Source organism: Centruroides sculpturatus, unplaced genomic scaffold, assembly GCF_000671375.1.
Source record: "Centruroides sculpturatus isolate CEXI.00-Female unplaced genomic scaffold, Cexi_2.0 scaffold165, whole genome shotgun sequence".
Taxonomy (NCBI): domain Eukaryota; kingdom Metazoa; phylum Arthropoda; class Arachnida; order Scorpiones; family Buthidae; genus Centruroides; species Centruroides sculpturatus.
In genome coordinates, this window is record NW_019384429.1 from 97853 (window position 1) to 118074 (window position 20222).

A 20222-nucleotide genomic window follows, 5' to 3' on the forward strand; every position below is an offset into this window, starting at 1 on the left:
AATAAATTAAATACACACATAATTCTACAATTTTGAATAAAAAATACAATCTTGCAAACGTAATATTTAAAGTCTTAGCTAGAATTCTAAAATTTTCCTTAAAAATAAAGAAAACACTAAGTGAAAGTCAAAAGGATTTGTTTTATTGCTAATTATATTATCTTTCATTAAAACTGTTATAAATTTACAATTTGAATTAAATATATTTATCAAGTTGATATATTCTTCAATTCTCAACATGTTATGTTAAAAAATAATTACATAAATTATTTATATAATCTTAACAAGTTTATTTATAATTTATATTCATATTTTTGTTTACTGTCTTATTTGTAAGATAATTATCAAATTGAGTTTTGAAATACAGAAAGAGTGATACTTTATGTACTTCAAATAATATAAGTTATATTAAATTTTTTTACATTGTTTGACTCCAAAACTTCATACTTCTATAGCAATATACTCTAAAAAATTATTAAATATTAGATAATAAATATCTCTGTGTTGAATTATCATGGTATATAATATATCAAGAGATTTAGATTCATTAATCTTAAGTTTTTAATGACATTCAATTGTGGGGTAGAAATAAAACTATAAAAGTAGCAATTGTGAGGGAATAACAAAATAACAATAAATAAAAACAATGTTTTAAAGTTTGATATGCAGTGAGTTTAACAATCTTCTCTTGTACTATTGAAAACTCTTATTTTATGAAAATTTAGAATTGACTGTATCCAGTATATTTTTCTTATTAATATGGAATTTGATGGACGTGAGTATTTCACATATTTCAGTGATGAGTTGGCAAGAGGCTAGAAAGATGATTCTTGAGCACTAATATTATCTCTAACTTCCTATTCAGAAAACAATAATTTCAAGCTATAGAAATGTAACATTTCCTCTCTTTTTCCAATATAATTCTGTTTTTGCAACAAACAAATTTCTTCACTTGAAAAAGTTTTAGAAAGAAAACATTCCAAAACATCTTGAGTTTTATACTTTGATGATATTAACTACAACAATTTTTATATTATCAATAGCACTAATAATAGTATAGTTTTTATTTTCTATATTGACCAATATTTTGTATTTATAACAAATATGTGGTGATCAAGTTTCTGCCACATTTTCTAATGAAACATATAAAATCTTCTTTCATAAGCAGAACATTCATAAAACAACAGGAAAAACAACAATTCATTCAATGATGGTGAATATAATTGGTGGAATTAAAGATTATTTTAATGCACATCAATGACAGGCAATTACAGTATATCAGTTTCATAAATTTTATTTTGAGCTACTTTTGCAACAGGGCTACGTGAAATTCCTTGTGATGGTGAAGTGTGCCCTGTGTGATTAACTATATTGCTAGTAACTGCTAAATGAGTCATAGAACCTGATGATGGTGTCAATGATAATGCAGCTTTAGATAAAATATTACTTTCACTTCCTGTTTTTTTCAAATCGCCAATAGTTGTTGATGATCCACTGCGAGGTGGAGAAAATCGTAGTTGCCCCCTTTGCATTTGTTGAAGTCGAGCATACTGCTCTTGTAACTGCTTTTGTTTTTTTAATAATTCTTGATGACGTTGTTCAAGAAGTTCTTGCCGCATTTTGTTTGGTGTACGGGGTCCTTGCTTTTTGGTATTTTCTTCATATTCTAAAGAAACATTACTATCAGTTGATGATTGTCTACTAGGAGCTTTTTTATCTTTTGCTATTGCTTTGCCATGAAGTATCATTTGTAATCCTTCTTGTGAGTTAACACTTTCACTACTGCTACTATTACTTGAAAGATGCTCTCTGGGAAATGTATCATCATCATTAATAGCACTAGTTCGCACTATTTCTGTTGTATTATCAAATGAATCTTGTTTAGATGCTGAAACTGATCTATTTGTAATAGGCTTTTTTATATTACTTTCAGATTTACTGGCAGGCTCAGAATTACTCCTCATATGACCATATGTTTTGGAAGTTGAATCAAATTTTTGTTTTGGTGATGTTGGATTAGTAGGTGAAGCTACAGGAGAACAGCTGGTTGTTCTTGGAGGTGGTGGTGGTGGCACTTTTTTCTGAGCAGTCTGAGCAGGTTGTTGTAAGGATTCTTGAACTTCAATCGATTTTCTTAAACTGCTAATAAGAGCTTGTGCATGTTCATGAGAATATGGGGAAGTTCTACCATCTGAGAAAGAAGGAGTTGGAGAAAGACTAAGGCTGCGCTTCCCCATTCCAACTTGAAGTTTGCTACCTGTAGCGCTGTGACCCTGACTTCCAGTTGATAAGGTTTTATGTACATGAATAGGTGTCCGAACTGGAGAATCAGCACTAGGATAAGAAGGAAGACGTCTCTGAGGACCACTTTTCCCTGGAATAAAATCCCTTTTGGCATCACCTACTTTAGTTAAGTATTGGAGATCATCCAACAGTGTATCCAAAGTGGTTTCTGATTTCTGAGTCTTCTGATGACCATCAGGTGGAACATGGATTACTGTATGACTATCTGAATCAACAATCTGTAAACAACATTTATGCTAAAATATATGAATTTTTCAAAATATTCAACTATAATTTTAAATTAAATAATATTCCTTCAAAATACAAGCAAATGTAAAAGTTAAAATGTTTATTTATAAAATTTTAAATTCAAATTATTCAAAACTAAAAAATAATAATAATTTAAACAATGTAATTAGCAACAGTTTTTATTGAAGTGCAAAATAATACAAATGTGATAAAACAGTAATATCATGTAATACATTTTATACTAGTAAAAATTTTTCTTCTGATGAAAGTGCTGTACATTTTTATATGGTTTATGTAGGATTTCAATCTTTTTACAATAATGAATAATAAGTTAGTAACAAGTAATGCAATTTATTAATATTTTTGTTTTTAGTAGAAACATTGATATCCTATTAAAATTAATATTAGTTAAATATATAAAATCAGCATCTATGATAACAGTATTAAATTTCTCAAATTAATGTTGTAAAAATTTAGATTATTATTTTATATACTATATTGTCTATCATCATATTATTTTCTACATATTCGTGAGGCAAATTAGTTATTAGAACTCAATGATCTTGATAATACTCAGACAAAAATGCTTATTTTTTTATATGTTATAATGGTTTTATATATAATTTGAAGTGTAACAATAAATTCATATCAATAAGTAAATTATAAATTAAAAACATGCCCAATGTCCAGTAACTATATGTATAATTAAATAATGTCTAGTTGAAATAATTATTTACCAAGTAAGTCTTATCTTAGAACCTTTACTTTGAGTTGTTGATGTGCATAATATTACATAGATTAATATTAAATAATAATAACGTTAATCTTCTACTACATAAAAATCAAAAGTCTACTGCATTTGAATTTTGAATTGTTTTTTCCATTTCCATTCCATTCCCCTGATGATGATGATTATATGATAATTATTGAAAGTCCTCACAATTAAAATGTAACTTTTGAGTCAGTTTTCGTGCTAGTACTGAAGACAGTTTGTTTTTATCATTATGAGTGTATCTTGATGTTTATCTGAAGTATGTTTGATATTCAATTATTTATGGAAAGCACAATGCATTGATAACAAATGACAAATAAATAATGTTCAGTAATTTATTAAATTATATAAATTTGAACAATAATAAATAATAAGAATTTTATATCTATATTTTTTTTTGTACTGTACATACATATAATCAGTACCTTTAAAAGCATTTTTATTTATAATGTTATAAAAATGTTTTACAATGATTTTATCTAGTAAAGTCTAATAATAATTTTATAACAATGTTTTGTTTTGAACCAATACAAAAAAGATATTATTTTTTTTATATTAAATTATATATATTACCAAGTGATTGTAAGTGAAGTATCCTCCCTATTCAACACTGTTTAGAGATGTATTTAGCAGTTCAAGTGCAATCAAATCTGTTATTGTGACAGTTTAGGATGTGAAAGTCATTTTCATAAAAAAAAATTAAATACCAAAACTTACTGCTATGGCATTTTTTGCACTGCAAATATCAAACATTTTTTGTAAAAGACACTCATACTATACAGAAACCTGGCAATGCAGAGGATACTGTTGAATGTAGTCCATATTCTGAAGGTGCAAAACCTGAAGCTGGAACAGTATGTTTATTGGTCAACTATAATTGATTCTCTGATTCTCATATGCATTGTTATATATTATCTTTCAATGCTGCCAAATTTTTAACAAGTTCTCAATAAACCACACTTTTTTAATGTTTCCAAAACTAAACATTACACTTACTTAACTGCTGTATGCAGTGTTCCATATATAGAGGAACTCCATCTTGCCTGAAAGTGATTGACTTGAGGCATTGTTGCTGACAGTTGGAATATATCTCTCAGTATCTTTGGGCTATCACAGAACATCATGGGCCCAAATGAAACCAGCTTCTTCAAAGAATGGTCCAAGAATATATATGGCTGTTAATACATACCAAAGCAACTTTAGGCAATTATAATAAATTTGCTAACAAACCCATGTTTTCTAGCAGATGAGCATTTTACCTCATCTAATAGATGAAATAAATATGTGCCTCATTCCTCCACAGGATTTTCTATTGAAATACATGACATATCTACTTCCATTCTGGTAACAAAGGTCAATGCAAAGATCACAAGTTCCCAGTTGTCAACAAACAACTGTGGTTGACTGATCTTATGCACATAACAATGCAAAAACATTCTCGATATCTTCCACACTGTGCCATTAGATAAACCCAGTTGTCACTACTGTATATATAATATTGAAACATTTATTTATTGACTATTCAACAACAGCTATGGTAACATCTTTGACCACATGTGAATTGATAGGTTTAAGGCCTTTACCAGGTTAAACTTCCAGACATCCAGTTATCAAGTTTCTTTGAATTGAAGGTCATTCTCCTGAGAGCTTGTGGAATCAATGGTCCTTGATGTAAATTCTTACAATAACAAAATTCTGGAAGAGCAGCCACAACATTGTCATTGTTTTCAAAAACAACTTCATTAGAAATGCAGGTACAGGCAAGGTGATGTCCATAAGAATGACATTCAACAGTGCAACCTAGAACTTGATTGTAACATATGTGATTATGTAAAAGAAACTGCTTTTTTGTTGCTTGCAATACCAAAATTGCCAAAGCAATAAGTTTTGGTGCTAATTTTGTTTTTAGAGCAATGTCTTCTGCATGTCCTAAAATTCCACTGAATGAGATTTGGTTGCATTTTGACTGCTAAATCTCTCTTTTCACAGCATTGAATAGTGGTACTTTAATTACAATGATGAAATATATAAAATAACAACATGAAACTATGGTTACTATTTCCTTTATTATAATTATGCAATAAAGATTTCATTTCTTAAACAGAAACTTATCTTAGAATCTCTCAAAAAATTTCTTGTCACACATAGCTTATGTTGAGAAAATTTCTTTTCAAAACACTAGTATGATTGATTGTATAATGTGTAACTTTATCATTCTTATTATTTTGCAATGTTTTAAAATTTTAAACTATAATAATAATGCAAACCATAAATGTTTAGAATTTAAAAGAAAAAAATTTAAAAATTTTATTTTATTTTTCTTTTAAATTTTGAGTAACTTATATACCGTATTTACTCGCTTATAAGACAATCTTGCATGTAGGACGAGGTGTGACTTTAAAGATCAAAATAAAGAAAATTAGATTTATTAATACAATTTAATTTTATTTTGTTTAATCACAAATAAAATGTCAAATGCACATAAATGCACACATTATCCCACAAAAATTACTGGCATTTTAAACTTTAAGAAAAAATCTTGTAAAATCAACAACATAATTTGTTTATATAAAGCTGGACAATTATGGGGAACCTTTTTTGCCAATTCTTAACAATCAAATCCACTCTCCATTGATTACACTTATGAGTTTCTCCGCAATCTGATTTCCGAATAATCATCTCTTTTCACCTGGGAATGGATTAAAACTTATATTAGCTCCCGTGTGATTTTGGAATTTCAAATTGGAATTCAATTCAAAAGCTTTGCTTTTCCTATTGCTATTCATCTTTACTCCTGACAATACACAAGAATGATTGAAACAACCCAGATAAAATACTTTTGTTTTTAAATTAAACACCAGAAGGTGAGCATCTGGTAAAAATGCAAACACATGGTTCACAAAACTTATTGCAAAAATGCAAAGAATCCTTTGCTCGCACGTACAGGATGACCTAGGTTTTTGAAGCAATAAAAAATGAATAAAAACCTTGTCTTATATGTGAGTAAATACAGTATGTTTGTTATAATCCATTATATAAATATTAAAAGCAAAAATTTATTAAAACATGTAGTGATTCATATAAACTTTTAACTTGGACTTCCTGTATGTTGGGCCACTGATGGAGAAAAATATATGATAGAAAATGTAGCAAAAATAGATCCATGTGCAATCCTTGTTATATCATATGCAAGCATAGAAAACTTTAAAAATTGCTTATATAAAACTGTGAAAATACAATTGTATGAAAGCATTGTTTACTAGGTCAGCAGCTTACATCTTATAATATAAAATTCTATAAATAATGCAATTGCAGAGGAGCTAACATGACTGTAATCACCATATTTATTATTATTGTTTTTGAAGATGGATTGTTTCCTACTTGGTGTATACTAGAGCTTAATACCATACTTGCCAATATTACATTATAAGTGAAGATGACTTGATAGATAGAAAAGGCTGATTTTAGAATGCAAAGGTAGAGAAATAAAAACACAATTTGTAGATTGTCAATAAATTTGCAACATTTTAACCATTTATTCAATTTTCATTCTCTTTATCACAATAATAAATTTATAATATTAGCTACTCCTGCTAGATAGACTACTAGTAGTAAAAAAGTAGGCTAGAATAAATAATAATAGTACACTGTAATGTACTGTATGTAATGAGTACTGTATTATATAAAAAGTTATTTATCTATAGAAAAAATTGCAAAAATGAATAATTCCCTAGAGCTTATAACCTAGAGCAGTGGTGTCAAAACTATGATCCCTGAACCAAATCCAGTCCATGAACATATTTGACACATCACTTGTAAATTATAGAAATAGGCCGACATTTCGAATATATGAAATATACAAAACATATGTGATCTGCTTACCTATGACTTTATGCCAAATTTGGCTCACCAATTAACAAGTTTGGCCTAACCAGTGAACTAAAACTTGTGATTTTAGCATGTGACAGATTTACAAGCACTTTCAAATCAATTTTCTCCTTATTAAAGAGTGGAAGATTTCATATCTACCACATTTTTACAATAATTTTTCATAACTTAATCAGAAATTTAAAGCTACCACTGAAATTCTCATGTCTGACAATATTTAACTCAAAGAAAATGTTAATGTTGTTGAGTGAACAATTTCTAAAACCCATCATATAAGTAAGCTCAGGCTTTTACAGTGGCGTGGCATGACATTTCACGATAGGGAAGCTGTGTTTCTGTAAGAAGCCAACATCCAGAGGCAGTCAGTTAATAGTGCGTCAGTGATGGTCTAGGGTCCATTCGTATCATTTATTTGATAAGCCAGTAAAAACCGCAGACTTCTCTAAATGCATTTTTAATATCACAATTACATTCCGAATTGCTAGCCACGATATAAGAGCTAAAATTATAAATAAAATAATAAAACTTACTCGATGAAATAAAATGTGTGGTGAATGTACAGTACAGTAATACCCCAACTTACGCGATTTTCAAATCTCATTGATTTGTCTTTTGTTTGAGCGCCACACAACCCTTAATTACTCACTCCCCCCACCCTATTGTTCAGCTTACATGTTCAGATGTGTCGCGCGCAATCGACACATAGCTACAATTTATTTTGTGTTATTTATTTCTGTTATTTTTGTTATATCTACGGAGACTTGAGAGACTCTACTATGTCATCCAAACGAAGTAGAACTAATTCTTCTGCATCAAACAAGAAAAGAAAAACTTTATCTTTGGAATGTAAAGTTAACATTGGGTACGTTCGTAAAGTCGAACAAGTTAAACGAGAATGACGCCATCGTTATTCCTATTTCGTTAGACTTTTCGAACGATTGGTTATTAATGCGTTTAACTTGTTTGACTTTACGAACGTACCCATTATTAAAGACTTCGATACAAAAATGAAAATTTGTGAATTAGCAAAGAAGTTTGATCTACCGGAATTGTCAGTCAGAACAATTATAAAAGGCAAAGAAAAAATTCTCGAAGCTGTAAAAAATGCTCAATCTTTAAATTCAAGCATCATTCGTAAACGTCACAGTATTATCGCTGAGATGGAAACAATGTTAAAATTATGGCGTAATAATCAAGTAAATGTGAAAAATTGTAAAATAATATAGGCCTAATTTGTTATACATATGTATTATCTAAGATTTTATTAAACATTTTTTTCTAAATTATTGTTTTCTTTAGTCTCCAGCCCCAATTAAAAATTATTTGTATGTATTTATATGCGAAATTATACCCCGACTTACGCGGTTACCGTTTGGTCCCACCTATCGCGTAAGTTCGGGGTATTACTGTACAGTACATAGGCCTATCTCGTACAAAATATTCTTCAATTATATTAATATACTTTTAAAGAAAATTATAATTAAATATAGCTTTGTAAAGAAACTTACATAAAAATAAAATCTTTACTTTTTAAATCTTAAAACAATGCATTTAGTCAAAGAGATCACTATGAGTGACTAATGGATGGAATCGAAGACGGTTGCAGAGTGTGCATATTTAAGTAAAATTTCGGCTCTTTCATCAGGGTTTTATTTATGTCTCCAATTCCCTAATAGCTTAATTATTTAACCACTTCTTAAGTAGAAATAAGTCGAAACCAGTTACTTTCTACTTGAATATTTGTAGTCTTGCGAAAAAAGTGGAAAGACAAATTTTTATGATAAAACAGATACATAAATTGAAAAATAATGGAAAATAAATTCTAAAGCTTTTTCTGTACCTCGTGCATCTCTCTCATTTATTAAATTTACTTGTATATGACGCTGCCAAAGTAAGTTAATTTTTTAACATTATACAAGAATTGTACACGTTTTTTTCTACATCCCCTTAAAGATTGATATACGAAATCGTAATATTACTGGTTTAACATTGAAATCCGAGAGTAATATAAAATCGGAGAGCAGAATAAAAATATCAAATATTTTAATGGATTTTTTTAACTCCTGTCGACTATACAGAACTATCATAAAAACATACCAGTAAATTCTTATCAGTTGGGTCAAGTTATAAAGCCCGATTACGTGTGATTCACGTAATCGGGCGAGGGCGGCCAAATACCTAGCGGGCAGGCGGCTAACAGCCTAGAACCGGTCCTGGATAGAATTGGATGCGGTAAATGTGTAGCATCCACCGGCTAAACCGGGTGAGGTTGGTGCTCTGTAAAGTGCATGCTTGAATCTGGCTTTTTGGATGCTGACGATAAAGCGCTTCCACTCTGCCACTAATATTCGAATATACAATAACGATCTTATTTTTTTTTTCAAGTGTAGTATAGAAATTTGTAATAAGATACATAATGTGGCTTTAATAAAATATTGTGCGATTATTTTCATATAATTAAAATTAATATGTATTTATTTTTTAGAAAATACAAGGGAAGCGACGCATCCACCGCTTCCAATGATGGCATGCCACTGGTAAAAATGATGAACGAAATACAGCGGTATCTCGGTACTTGAACAATTTGATATTCAAACAAATTCTGGAAAAAGTCGCTTGGTATTCAACTAAACAAACATGACCCACTAGAACAAATTTTGATTAACATATTTTTATTTCATCATCCATAAAAATTTTTTATGATAAAAATAAAAAATATCAAGATGTTGCTGATACTTCTTGATGAAGATCAACAAAAAAGCTGAGATGATGATGATACTTTCAAAAAGAAATGCCCTATTTAACTAAAATTAATATTAACATGTAATACAGTACTATGAGAATCCAATATATCCTCAATATAATTTCATACTGTACTTATTCGATAATTATTGTCAAATCTGCTACCTGAGGAAATCTCCACTTACACTTTCTCGACGGCAAAAATGCATTCCTGTGATCTGCTGACCTCTTAGCCGGGCGATATCATGTTGATATCGACATTGATGGCCGAAGAGTCAATCATCGGTCATTCCTCTTGGATTAAAGTCTTCAAAAAATTTTCTGTTCCTGTACAAAATTTTACTCAATTGGATTTCACCCTCGACCAACGGTGCTGGTGAGGATGAACCTTCTCAACGATCTTGACTCAGACTTTCCCAATCCAGAACTTTCTGAACCCTTCGAGAGCAATAACAGACTCCTTAGTCTGAACGAAAATCTCAACAAAATCTATCATTACAGGTATTTATTGACTTGCAAACCACTGTAAACTCTCTCTCGAGAACCACTGAAATATCTAGACCTATTTTAACTTGATTTATTATAACTTGTTAACGCTGTAAATTGTGTACAATGTATTTTCCTTTAGAAATAAATGGTTGTTTAGATAACCTGGCATCTGAGTGATTCACTTCCGGTACACCATCTCTCAAACCTCCTCCATCCCAAATCTAATCACCCACACACGCAGCCACTCATGTGATCAATGTTCTAATACATTCAACATGCCATCTCGGCTTCTGTGTCAGTCCTGACAAGGCACTAAAGAGGTGCCGACCCTCTGGACACAGTACTTTTAATTATGATTGTTAGTTAATTGATTGATTGAAAATAAATTATTGATTGCTTTAATAAACATATTTCTCTTAGTAAAAAAAAAATACATGCATATATATATATATTTGTTAACTTTTGGAACCTAATCCCAGGTTTTGTATTAGTACTTTGTTTCATATAGCCTGGATTTGCATAACATGGAACTTTTTTGGAACGTTATGTAAGGGATACCTGTACTTGTTTGCACTGACATTTTGTAAAATTTGGACAATAAAAATCTTGAATGTAAAGACACTGTTTTACATTTTCACCAACAATTTCTTATCCACTTCTATCCCATGTATAGTAGTACACACAAGGCCCATTAACATAACTGTAGATCTGGGGCTCTTTTGTGTACATAAAACATCATAAGAGTATAAACTGAAGTACTGACTGATGGACTGATTTTTGAGTCAGTGCATCAGTCAGTACCATTTGAACCAGATTACCAGAATTCAATTCCCTGGAATGAACAACAAAATATTAATTGCTGCTCTGGGGCCCACTCAGTCTTCATTGTAATGAATATAGTACATCTTTCCCTCTTTTTTATGTGGTTGATTTTATGCGATTTTGAAATAATGCAGTTGACAAAAGAAAACTAATCCTCTTTTTATGCAATTGATTTTTTACATGGGAAAAAATAGTTTATTCAAAAATTTTTAAATTTAACTTTTCATTCATTAAAATTGTCAAAATCAATAGTTAATTTTTCTTTTTTCAAGCAAACTACAGTATTATATGCACATCAGAGAATGCTGTATGTTGATTTTGTTTCTATGCTACCTTGTGTTTACTATATTTACATACAAATAATACTATTAATAAATGATGATAGAATAAAAAAGCTTGTGTTTCTTTTGTAAATTGCTTATTTTTTTCCTTCCATTGAAGATCTGGATACTATCAAGAATTTTTCTATAGGATGCATGTATTGTACCTTTTTATGCAAATTTTTTACATGGCATTCTTTGGAATATACAGTATATTATGTGCAAAAAGAAAGATAGGTATCCCTTCTCAGCAATAAAAACAACTGGAAGGCAGACTGAACAGCAATGGGTGGCAAAATTTTCAGTTTTGACACCCAATGCTAATACTGGCTGGTACAGATACTGGTATTGATATTTTGTGGTATCGAGACATCTCTAGTGAAGATAATGCATTAAAGGTGTTATGTATCTCAAAAAGGCAGAGAATTTCTAGTTCAGGATGACAACTTCTTCTAAAGATTAATTCTCAGCCTGAAAGTCAAACAGTTGACAACTGTACTGTCCAAGATCCAGTACTTCACAAAACCAATGAACCAGAAATAGAAAAGAACTGTTCACTTTGGGAAGCAAATGTTTTCATCCATTTTTAAAAGGATGTCCTCAGGCTGGTGTTCTAAAATCTGAATCGCATGTTTATAGTTGTCAATGATTGGAGGATAGTTGATAGATGCTGATTGGTGGAATGTTTGTACATAACAACCTGCGTGAAATGTGCTTCTGTTGAATTTATGTATATTTTGGTGGTTATAGGCCTTTTGATATTTCAACTCAATGTTCCTTTAGATGGGTGCTAATGTGCCGACATGTGGCTCCTAGATATTCTAATTCTTCATTGGATATCTTGTCCGTAAGAGGGATGAAATATACCCTCAGTGAATGTTGCCAAGTTGGTGGATTTATGGCAAGCCCACAACTACAATATCTGCATGGTCCTCAAAAGGAGCCCAGCCATATTTAATCTAAGTAGAAATGGCAATTCTATGTTGGCAGATTAACACCCATCTAAAGGAACATTGAATTGACATATCAAAAGACCTATTAACCACTGCCCTGTCAACATATGCCATGGTTCCTGATGTGAAGGTTCATTTTGACTGGGCCAAAATCATACATAGAACAGTGGATAGATCACATATCAGATATCTGGAGTTAATGAAGATCTACAGGGCAGTCCAAAAATCAAAATCCATAAATTATAAAAAAGGCTAATGCAATCCTGAACCTGTGGAAAATTCACCAGAAGCACATTTCATGCAGGTTGTTATGTACAAACATTCCACCAATCAGCATCTATCAACTATTCTCCAATCATCAACGAATAAGTAAAGTTTATGATCTGTTTCAAAAACATGCGATTTAGATTTTAGAACACCAGTCTGAGGATGTCCTTTTAAAAATGGATGAAAATATTTGCTTCTTAATGTAGGTGTTCTTTTCTTTCGTTGGTTCATTGGTTTTGTGAAATAGTGGATCTTGAATTAATTAATAGAGAGGTTGTGGCCAAAGTTTTCATCTCTAAAACATGAACATTGAACATTGAGTGCCACCATCTTGGTGAGCTTAGAAGTTATGGCATTTGGAATGTCATTGGAATCATGCTCAATGTTCCAAATGCTATTGTCAAACTTCTAGGCTTACAAGATGGCGGCACTCACATTCATGTTTTAAAGATGAAAACTTTGGGTACAGCCTCTCTAATATTAACCAGTATTGGGGTGATGTCTTTATGAACTGTACTGTAATATTCTATGCTGGACCAGGATCAATTGATGTTGCTTTCAGAATAGTACTAGAGTTCAGTGGTTGTTACTTTGTCATACACATAAAGCATAGTTACTGAAATTGTTATTAATAGTAACAGTAGTAATATATCTGTATAAATTTGTAAGCATAATAATTTTTAGCACACATCTGTTAATGGTATAGATTACTACTGTGTTGTTCAACAAATGAATATATTAGCAATTGTATAATATATAACAGTATACAATACAGCTGAAAATGTACTGGCAGCTTCTATATTTTTTTTTTGTGTTGTCTCCGCACGTGAACACACACACACACACACACACACCATACATAAAAATAACAACAAAGAACCATTACAATGATGCTGAAAAACTTGAACTGATAATTTTAATTTATGTCATAAAAACTGACAATAAAAAACATGAATAAAAATACTTAGAATATACAAAATTACCGTAAAAACTTTCTTTCTGGAAAAGTAGCTTGATGCTGTTCATTTTAATTTGCTGTAGAAATGTTCAAATTAATTTGGTTTTTTTCTATTAGTTTAATAGAACTTTCAGAAAAAAAATGCAGATGAAGAAACAAAATTAATTTTTCAATAAAACATTAAATAATTATAAATAACTGTTTTACTGAAACTCACTATATCTACGAACTCAAAAATTGGTTGGTTATAGTCTTCAAGAGTATTAGAAGTACAAAAATAAAATAGCATAAAAAATTAGGCTAATAGTTGTGGGAAACTGGGAAAGTCTTGTGTTAATTTATTTTAGCAAATGACTGCTAAGCAAATTTTTCTGCAGATATGTCTCTTAACCTAAAACATTTAGTTTATTATTGACTAAACTAAACTCCAATATGAAATAGTTTCTTAATTATTAAAAACCTAAATTGCTGTAAAAGCAAAACTTTTTTGTATTTTTTAAATATTTTTTTCATTAAAATATAGTTATTAGTTAATTATTTCAAGCCAAATTTGGTTCTTGAACTGTTTTCTAAAATATTATTTAATACAATCAGTATAATATTTATCAAAATATTTTTGTGTAGATAATCAAAGAAATTTGATAGAACAAACATAAAACTTTTGCATAATTCATACCCCTTTTCAAATGATCTCTTAAACACAGATAATCTGTGGGTTTAGTGTAATATTACGACGTAATGTATTCTGTCTTATGGCATAAAACCAATGTTATATTCAAAATTGGTTTTAACAACATAAGACAGAATATGTTACATCATAACATTACACTAGATCATTATTTGGTATGAGTGCAATTAACTATCTTAACCTATCAATTCTATGTACAAAACTAAAGTTGATGTATGGAGTCAAATTATATTTCTAAATTTAACTAAAAACATAAAGTGGTGTGGCCTAGTGATGACATATCTATTCTGTGCACCTTTGTCTTTTTTGTTGATTACCTATTTGGTATATGCAGAAGTTAATAGGATTAATATGTTCAGGGAATGATTAAGGTGTGTGAGCAGCTTTGTTTAAATGGGAGTTGGAGCAACAATATTGGACAAGAAATATGCTGGAGGAAACAAGGAAGAGAGATGAGAATTGTGATGAGTAATTCAATGGACCAAGTGGACAATTATTTTTAATCCAATATCAAGAAATAAGTATCATGAATTATAGTAAACTGTATATTGAAAAGAGCTGTAGTAGTTATATGGTATGCATAAGCCTGTGTGTTAAACTAGCTATCTTTTATATTTGAATTTATATCTAAATGACTTGTTTTATTTCTCAATACACATACTATTTCTGTTACTTTGACCTATCCTCAAACCTCTTTTCAATTAGTTTGAGAATAATTAGTTTGTTCTTAATTTTCTGAAACTGTGCTTTTATAATTTTCTATAATTCTCAAACACAAGACCGTGCTACTATTTAAACACTTGGCATCTTTATTCAGTTGATACTAAATAAAGATGAAAAATACGACAAGTTGAAATAGTAGCATGGTCTTGTGTTTGAGAATCATAAAATAAATAGTTTCTCAAACTAGTTAGTCATGATGTAAAAAATGAAGAAAAGAGACATAAATAAGCTATGTATTATATCTTGTTAGTAAAAGTCAATAGCACACACACACACACACACATATATATGCATGCATGCATGCATGCATACATACATACATACATATATATATATATATATGACAATAGTGTGTATGCATTACATATATAGTAAAAACTTTATTAACCAGGATAATAATGGGGAGAGAAATTGTGACTACCATTTTATGTTGTTGTTAAGTTCCATCGAGTCGTCGTCGACTCCTGGTGACTTCATGGACAAGTCTTCTCCATCTTGATCTTTCCCTTGTTGTTTCTCGTAGCTCTTCCAGCTTCATTTCTGTGACTTTTTCTATTTCTTCTATCCATCTTATTCGTTGCCTTCCCCTCTTCCTTCTACCTTCCACTTTTCCCAGCATAATAGGCTTCTCTAAGGAAACTTCTTTACGCATCACATGTCCAAAGTAGGTCAATTTTTGTTTTAAGATTCTTGACTCTAAGGAGAAGCTTGGCTTAATTTTTTCTAAAATTGAGATATTTGTTTTCTTTTCTGTCCATGGAACTCTAAGTAATCTTCTCCATACCCATAATTCGAATGCATCTATCATTTTTCTTTCCTTTTTCCTTAGAGTCCAGCTTTCACAGCCATATAATGTTACAGGGAAAACCATTGCTTCTACAATTCTTTTCTTAGTATGAATGGAAATGTCTTTATCTTTCATTATCTTGGTGAGATTTGCCATGGCTGTTCTGCCAAGATTAATTCTCCTCCTGATTTCTCCTTCACAACTTCCATTCCTTTCTATCTTTGAGCCCAAAAGTATGTAACTTTCTACCACTTCAATTCTTTCACCATCCACAATGAAATCTTTTAACTCTTTAGTTGACATTACTTTAGTTTTCTTTACATTTAGCTTCAAACCAAATTTAGCACTTTCTTCTTTTACCCTTATGATAAGTTTTTCTAAATCTGCTTTGCTTTCTGTCAAAAGGGTGGTATCATCTGCATATCTTATATTATTAATAGTTTCGTCTCCAATCTTGATACCAATGGTACCAATCTTGAAACCATTTTATAGATAATACCTAATAATTGTGTACAGTTAAATCATACTTAATTGTGATAAGTAATGTAGTGTTAATTCCAATTCCGTTCTTTTCTTGTTTTCTGCCCTTTTCTATATTACCCATTCTATAAGTATTTGTCTCTATTGTGATTTGGGTATTGGTTATTGGTTGAGTATGATCCATTAATTGTTACTAGAATGGGCTGCACAAATAGTAAGGCATCGTTGGTCAAAATAATAATAAAAGGACAAATCATGTGTAAAAAGAGGCCTTTGTTCCGTTGGTCATCAAAGGGATGTAAGGATCACAGGATTAATGTATCTAGTACTGGTTGGAAAAGAAAAATATTACAGCAGGTATAGTACAAATATAAACATCCATTAACCTGATTTTTAGATTAATACCAAATGATTGCCGGATTACATCAAACTAATAATGCTACTATTTAATAATTAAATGTCAAGTAGTTTGGCCTAGAGGTAGGCATTAGGTGCTACCTCTTGATGAATTTAATATTTGATTTAGAAGATTCTGGAAGAAAAAAATCAGCCTGGAGCAGGACTGGTTATATCTAAATTAACAGTTCCAGAGGTGAAGACTGGACAGAGGTCTGGGTAGTGTAACTGGCAACAATTGCACAGCATGTGGGAATTACAGATTTGAGTCCCATTCTGGCCAATTCTTTTCTTCCAGAACCTTCTAAATTAATTACTAAATATTAATTTAATTATAATCATTAAATTTATCAAGAGATGCCACCTAACACCTACCTCTGGGCCAAATTACTTGACATTCCAGAAGGTTCACAGATCCTTGATGGGAAAAGATTACAATATCTCCTTATTGGATTATATCAGGCAATAATAATGCTACTATTTAATAAATAGTAGCATTATTATTGTCTGATTTAATTTATTTTTCTATAGAAGAATAAATAAATTATGATCAAAATTATTTGATAAATTGAAATAAATTGGATGGTGGGGTGATGGATGTCACCACCCCGCAGATATTATGTTATTATGAAAAGAGAAGACACTGAGGTCGGCATACATGTGTGTTTTTTATTGCAAGTACTTTCGACGAACATATAGTTGTCGTCATCAGGTGAATACGAAGATTTACCGAAAAAGTTTTAAACGGAAATAATCCGATGTAGAATAGAACGCTTAAATTTAAGTTGAACCTTTTATCAAAGCCGTTAAGAACATGATAGAAATATTCAAAAATGTTCGAAAAGCGAACGAGCAGAAAGCTCCATGATGTGCAAATAAGTGCATGCGCAGATCTAGACACACACTATACGCATTCTGGAGAATGCTAATATTTGCTTAATTGTTTGTATAGTGTAACCCATACACTGGGCAGCTCGAGAGTTGGAGTGTTGCACGTGTCCAAGGTGGTAGTAAGGAGGGATTCCCATATGAAAACAATTTTTCAATCCTTACAGCTCTTGAGCGTAACTGCTTGGGACCATAGTGGGTTGTAACCCTGCTCAAGTACTTTTCTTGCGAGCTCGGTGGTGTGTCTACCCCTCACAACATCGTTGCCATACCTGGGACCCCTCTCTATACATATCTGCAGAATCTTTAAGCAGCACAGCCTTATACTACCACTAACCCCATTTCCAAACCTATGCAAACTTATTTGTAACGATAGGGACAAATTTCCCACTCTTGAGAAGTCGGGGGTCTATGCTGTACCTCTGGAAAATCTTGCACTACTAGAATGCTTGCCAGCTGACTTGAAGAGCACTGAAACGATGTTGTGAGGGGTAGACACACCACCGAGCTTTCTGCTCATTCACTTTTCAAACATTTTTGAATATTTCTATCATGTTCTTAACGGCTTTGACAAAAGTTTCAACTTAAATTTAAGCATTCTATTCTACATCGGATTACTTCCATTTAAAATTTTTTCGGTAAATCTTCGTATTCACCTGATGACGACGACTATATGTTCATCGAAAGTACTTGCGATAAAAAACACACATGTAACGCCGACCTCAGTGTCTTCTCTTTTCGTAATACAGTATTTTGGCGTGACACTTATCCTATAGATCACTAAGATATTATGTTTTTTTTTTGTTATTTTCTCACATTTATGTTTTATAAATTTATTATTGTTTGAATGCTCAATAATTTAATTTTTATCTAGTTTTTTATACATTTTTTCTACAACTGTAACCACTTAAATTATTAATAAATGTGTCTCATAACTCTCGTGAGAAAAGATGAGAACGAGAACATTTGATGAACGCTAGTTAAAGCAAATTTTGTCCTGTCTCTTTTTAGCAGAAATGAGAGGCATAAACACAAAGATCATTTATTACATAACATAAATTTATGAACTTCTCTTAACAGCCTGCTAACATTATCATCTTTTTTTCCTTCTTTACTAATTTGTAAGAGTGGCTTTGTTTTTCTTTTATTAACATTGTTATTTCATATTTATAAAGTAGAACCTCCATTATCCGGATTTTCGATTATCCGGATTGTTCAAAATAAACAAAAAGTTTACTAATTTGCTGATTTGCACTTGGCGAATTACGACACTGTTTATGTACGTGATGGAATTCATAACCTTTTTTGTTTCAACAATGTCTCACCCAGCACAGTGGTCGTAAACTCTTAAATATATTTTATGTAGTAATAAAAATATAACTTGACATACGTATTTATAAATAATTTATATTCAAATTACATCATTTCTATGACCAAGGGCGGCGTAAGGCATGGATGACATGGGCCACCGCCTATGCCTTGCGGTCCGAAGGGCCTCGCGCCTCAAAGGTTTATGCATTACTTAAAAGCCACAAACGCTACAAAAAAATTTTACTCGTCATAAAATGATAAATTGTCAAATTTTTATTCATAAAAATGCAGTTTCGACTCTTTTTATTTTATAAAATCCGTCTTCTTGCGCCACCAGAGGGCCTTTTAAACAATAGGTAGTCTGTTAGCGTTGGTCAGTAGTAGTCCAAATTCAATACGAACATTTGTTTCTTGAAAATTTGATCACGATTTAAATACATTGTTTACTTTTAATATTACCGATATGTCATCGAAAAGAAAACCTGTTGTATTATCATTAGAAGACAAAGTATTTGTTTCGATTATCCGGATTTCTCCTTATCCGGACTACCTTCATCCCCAATTAGTCCGGATAATCGAGGTTCTACTGTATATGCCTTTAATTTTTTGGTTACCTTTGTTTTGCACTATGTAATTTATTAACATAACTAAATCACAACATAACATCTTGAGAATAAAACTTTGTCAAATAACTGTCAACTTTCACATCTAGGAGTAAATTGTATGTTAAGTTTTCAGCAGTGAAAGTGATGCTTTCTCATACTACTGTCTCAATTTCATCAGTTCAATATAGCAAGTAACTGCAAGTTTAGGCAGTGGTCGCCAGTTTCTCAACCAGGCCACTTGTTTTCCTGTGCCTCAAATTTTGGTTACATTTGAATACATTGTTTTATTATATCATCGGATACATCAATTTAATTATTTCTATGGGTATGTCATCCTTCTTGCCTACAGCCATATTATCAATTGTACACCTGGAATAAGAACTGTCATCTACAACTTTCTTTCTTTCAACCCAACTGGCATGCATCAGATCTCCATCCTCTACAAGGTATTTATCCTCACACAAATCTCATGTGAACTCTCTCTCTCTCACGACCACTAGATAGATAGACTACAATATACAATATATATTGGGTTATATCGACTTAGCCTATTATGTACTCCTTTTCACTGAAATTAAATGATTATGTAGTTGTTAACTTT

General features: G+C 31.1%; 1 protein-coding gene across 4 annotated transcripts in view; it reads right to left on the minus strand.

Moving 5' to 3' along the window:
* Positions 1–329: 329 nt before the first annotated feature.
* Positions 330–20222, minus strand: part of LOC111619676 (coiled-coil domain-containing protein AGAP005037-like) — a 341137-nt gene continuing 321244 nt past the window's right edge. For all 4 annotated transcript variants that reach the window (XM_023361441.1, XM_023361440.1, XM_023361443.1 and 1 more), the window contains one exon: positions 330–2522. In XM_023361441.1, the coding sequence (XP_023217209.1) occupies positions 1269–2522 (1254 nt within the window). In that variant the 3' untranslated portion in view covers positions 330–1268. The remainder of the gene's footprint in view (positions 2523–20222) is intronic.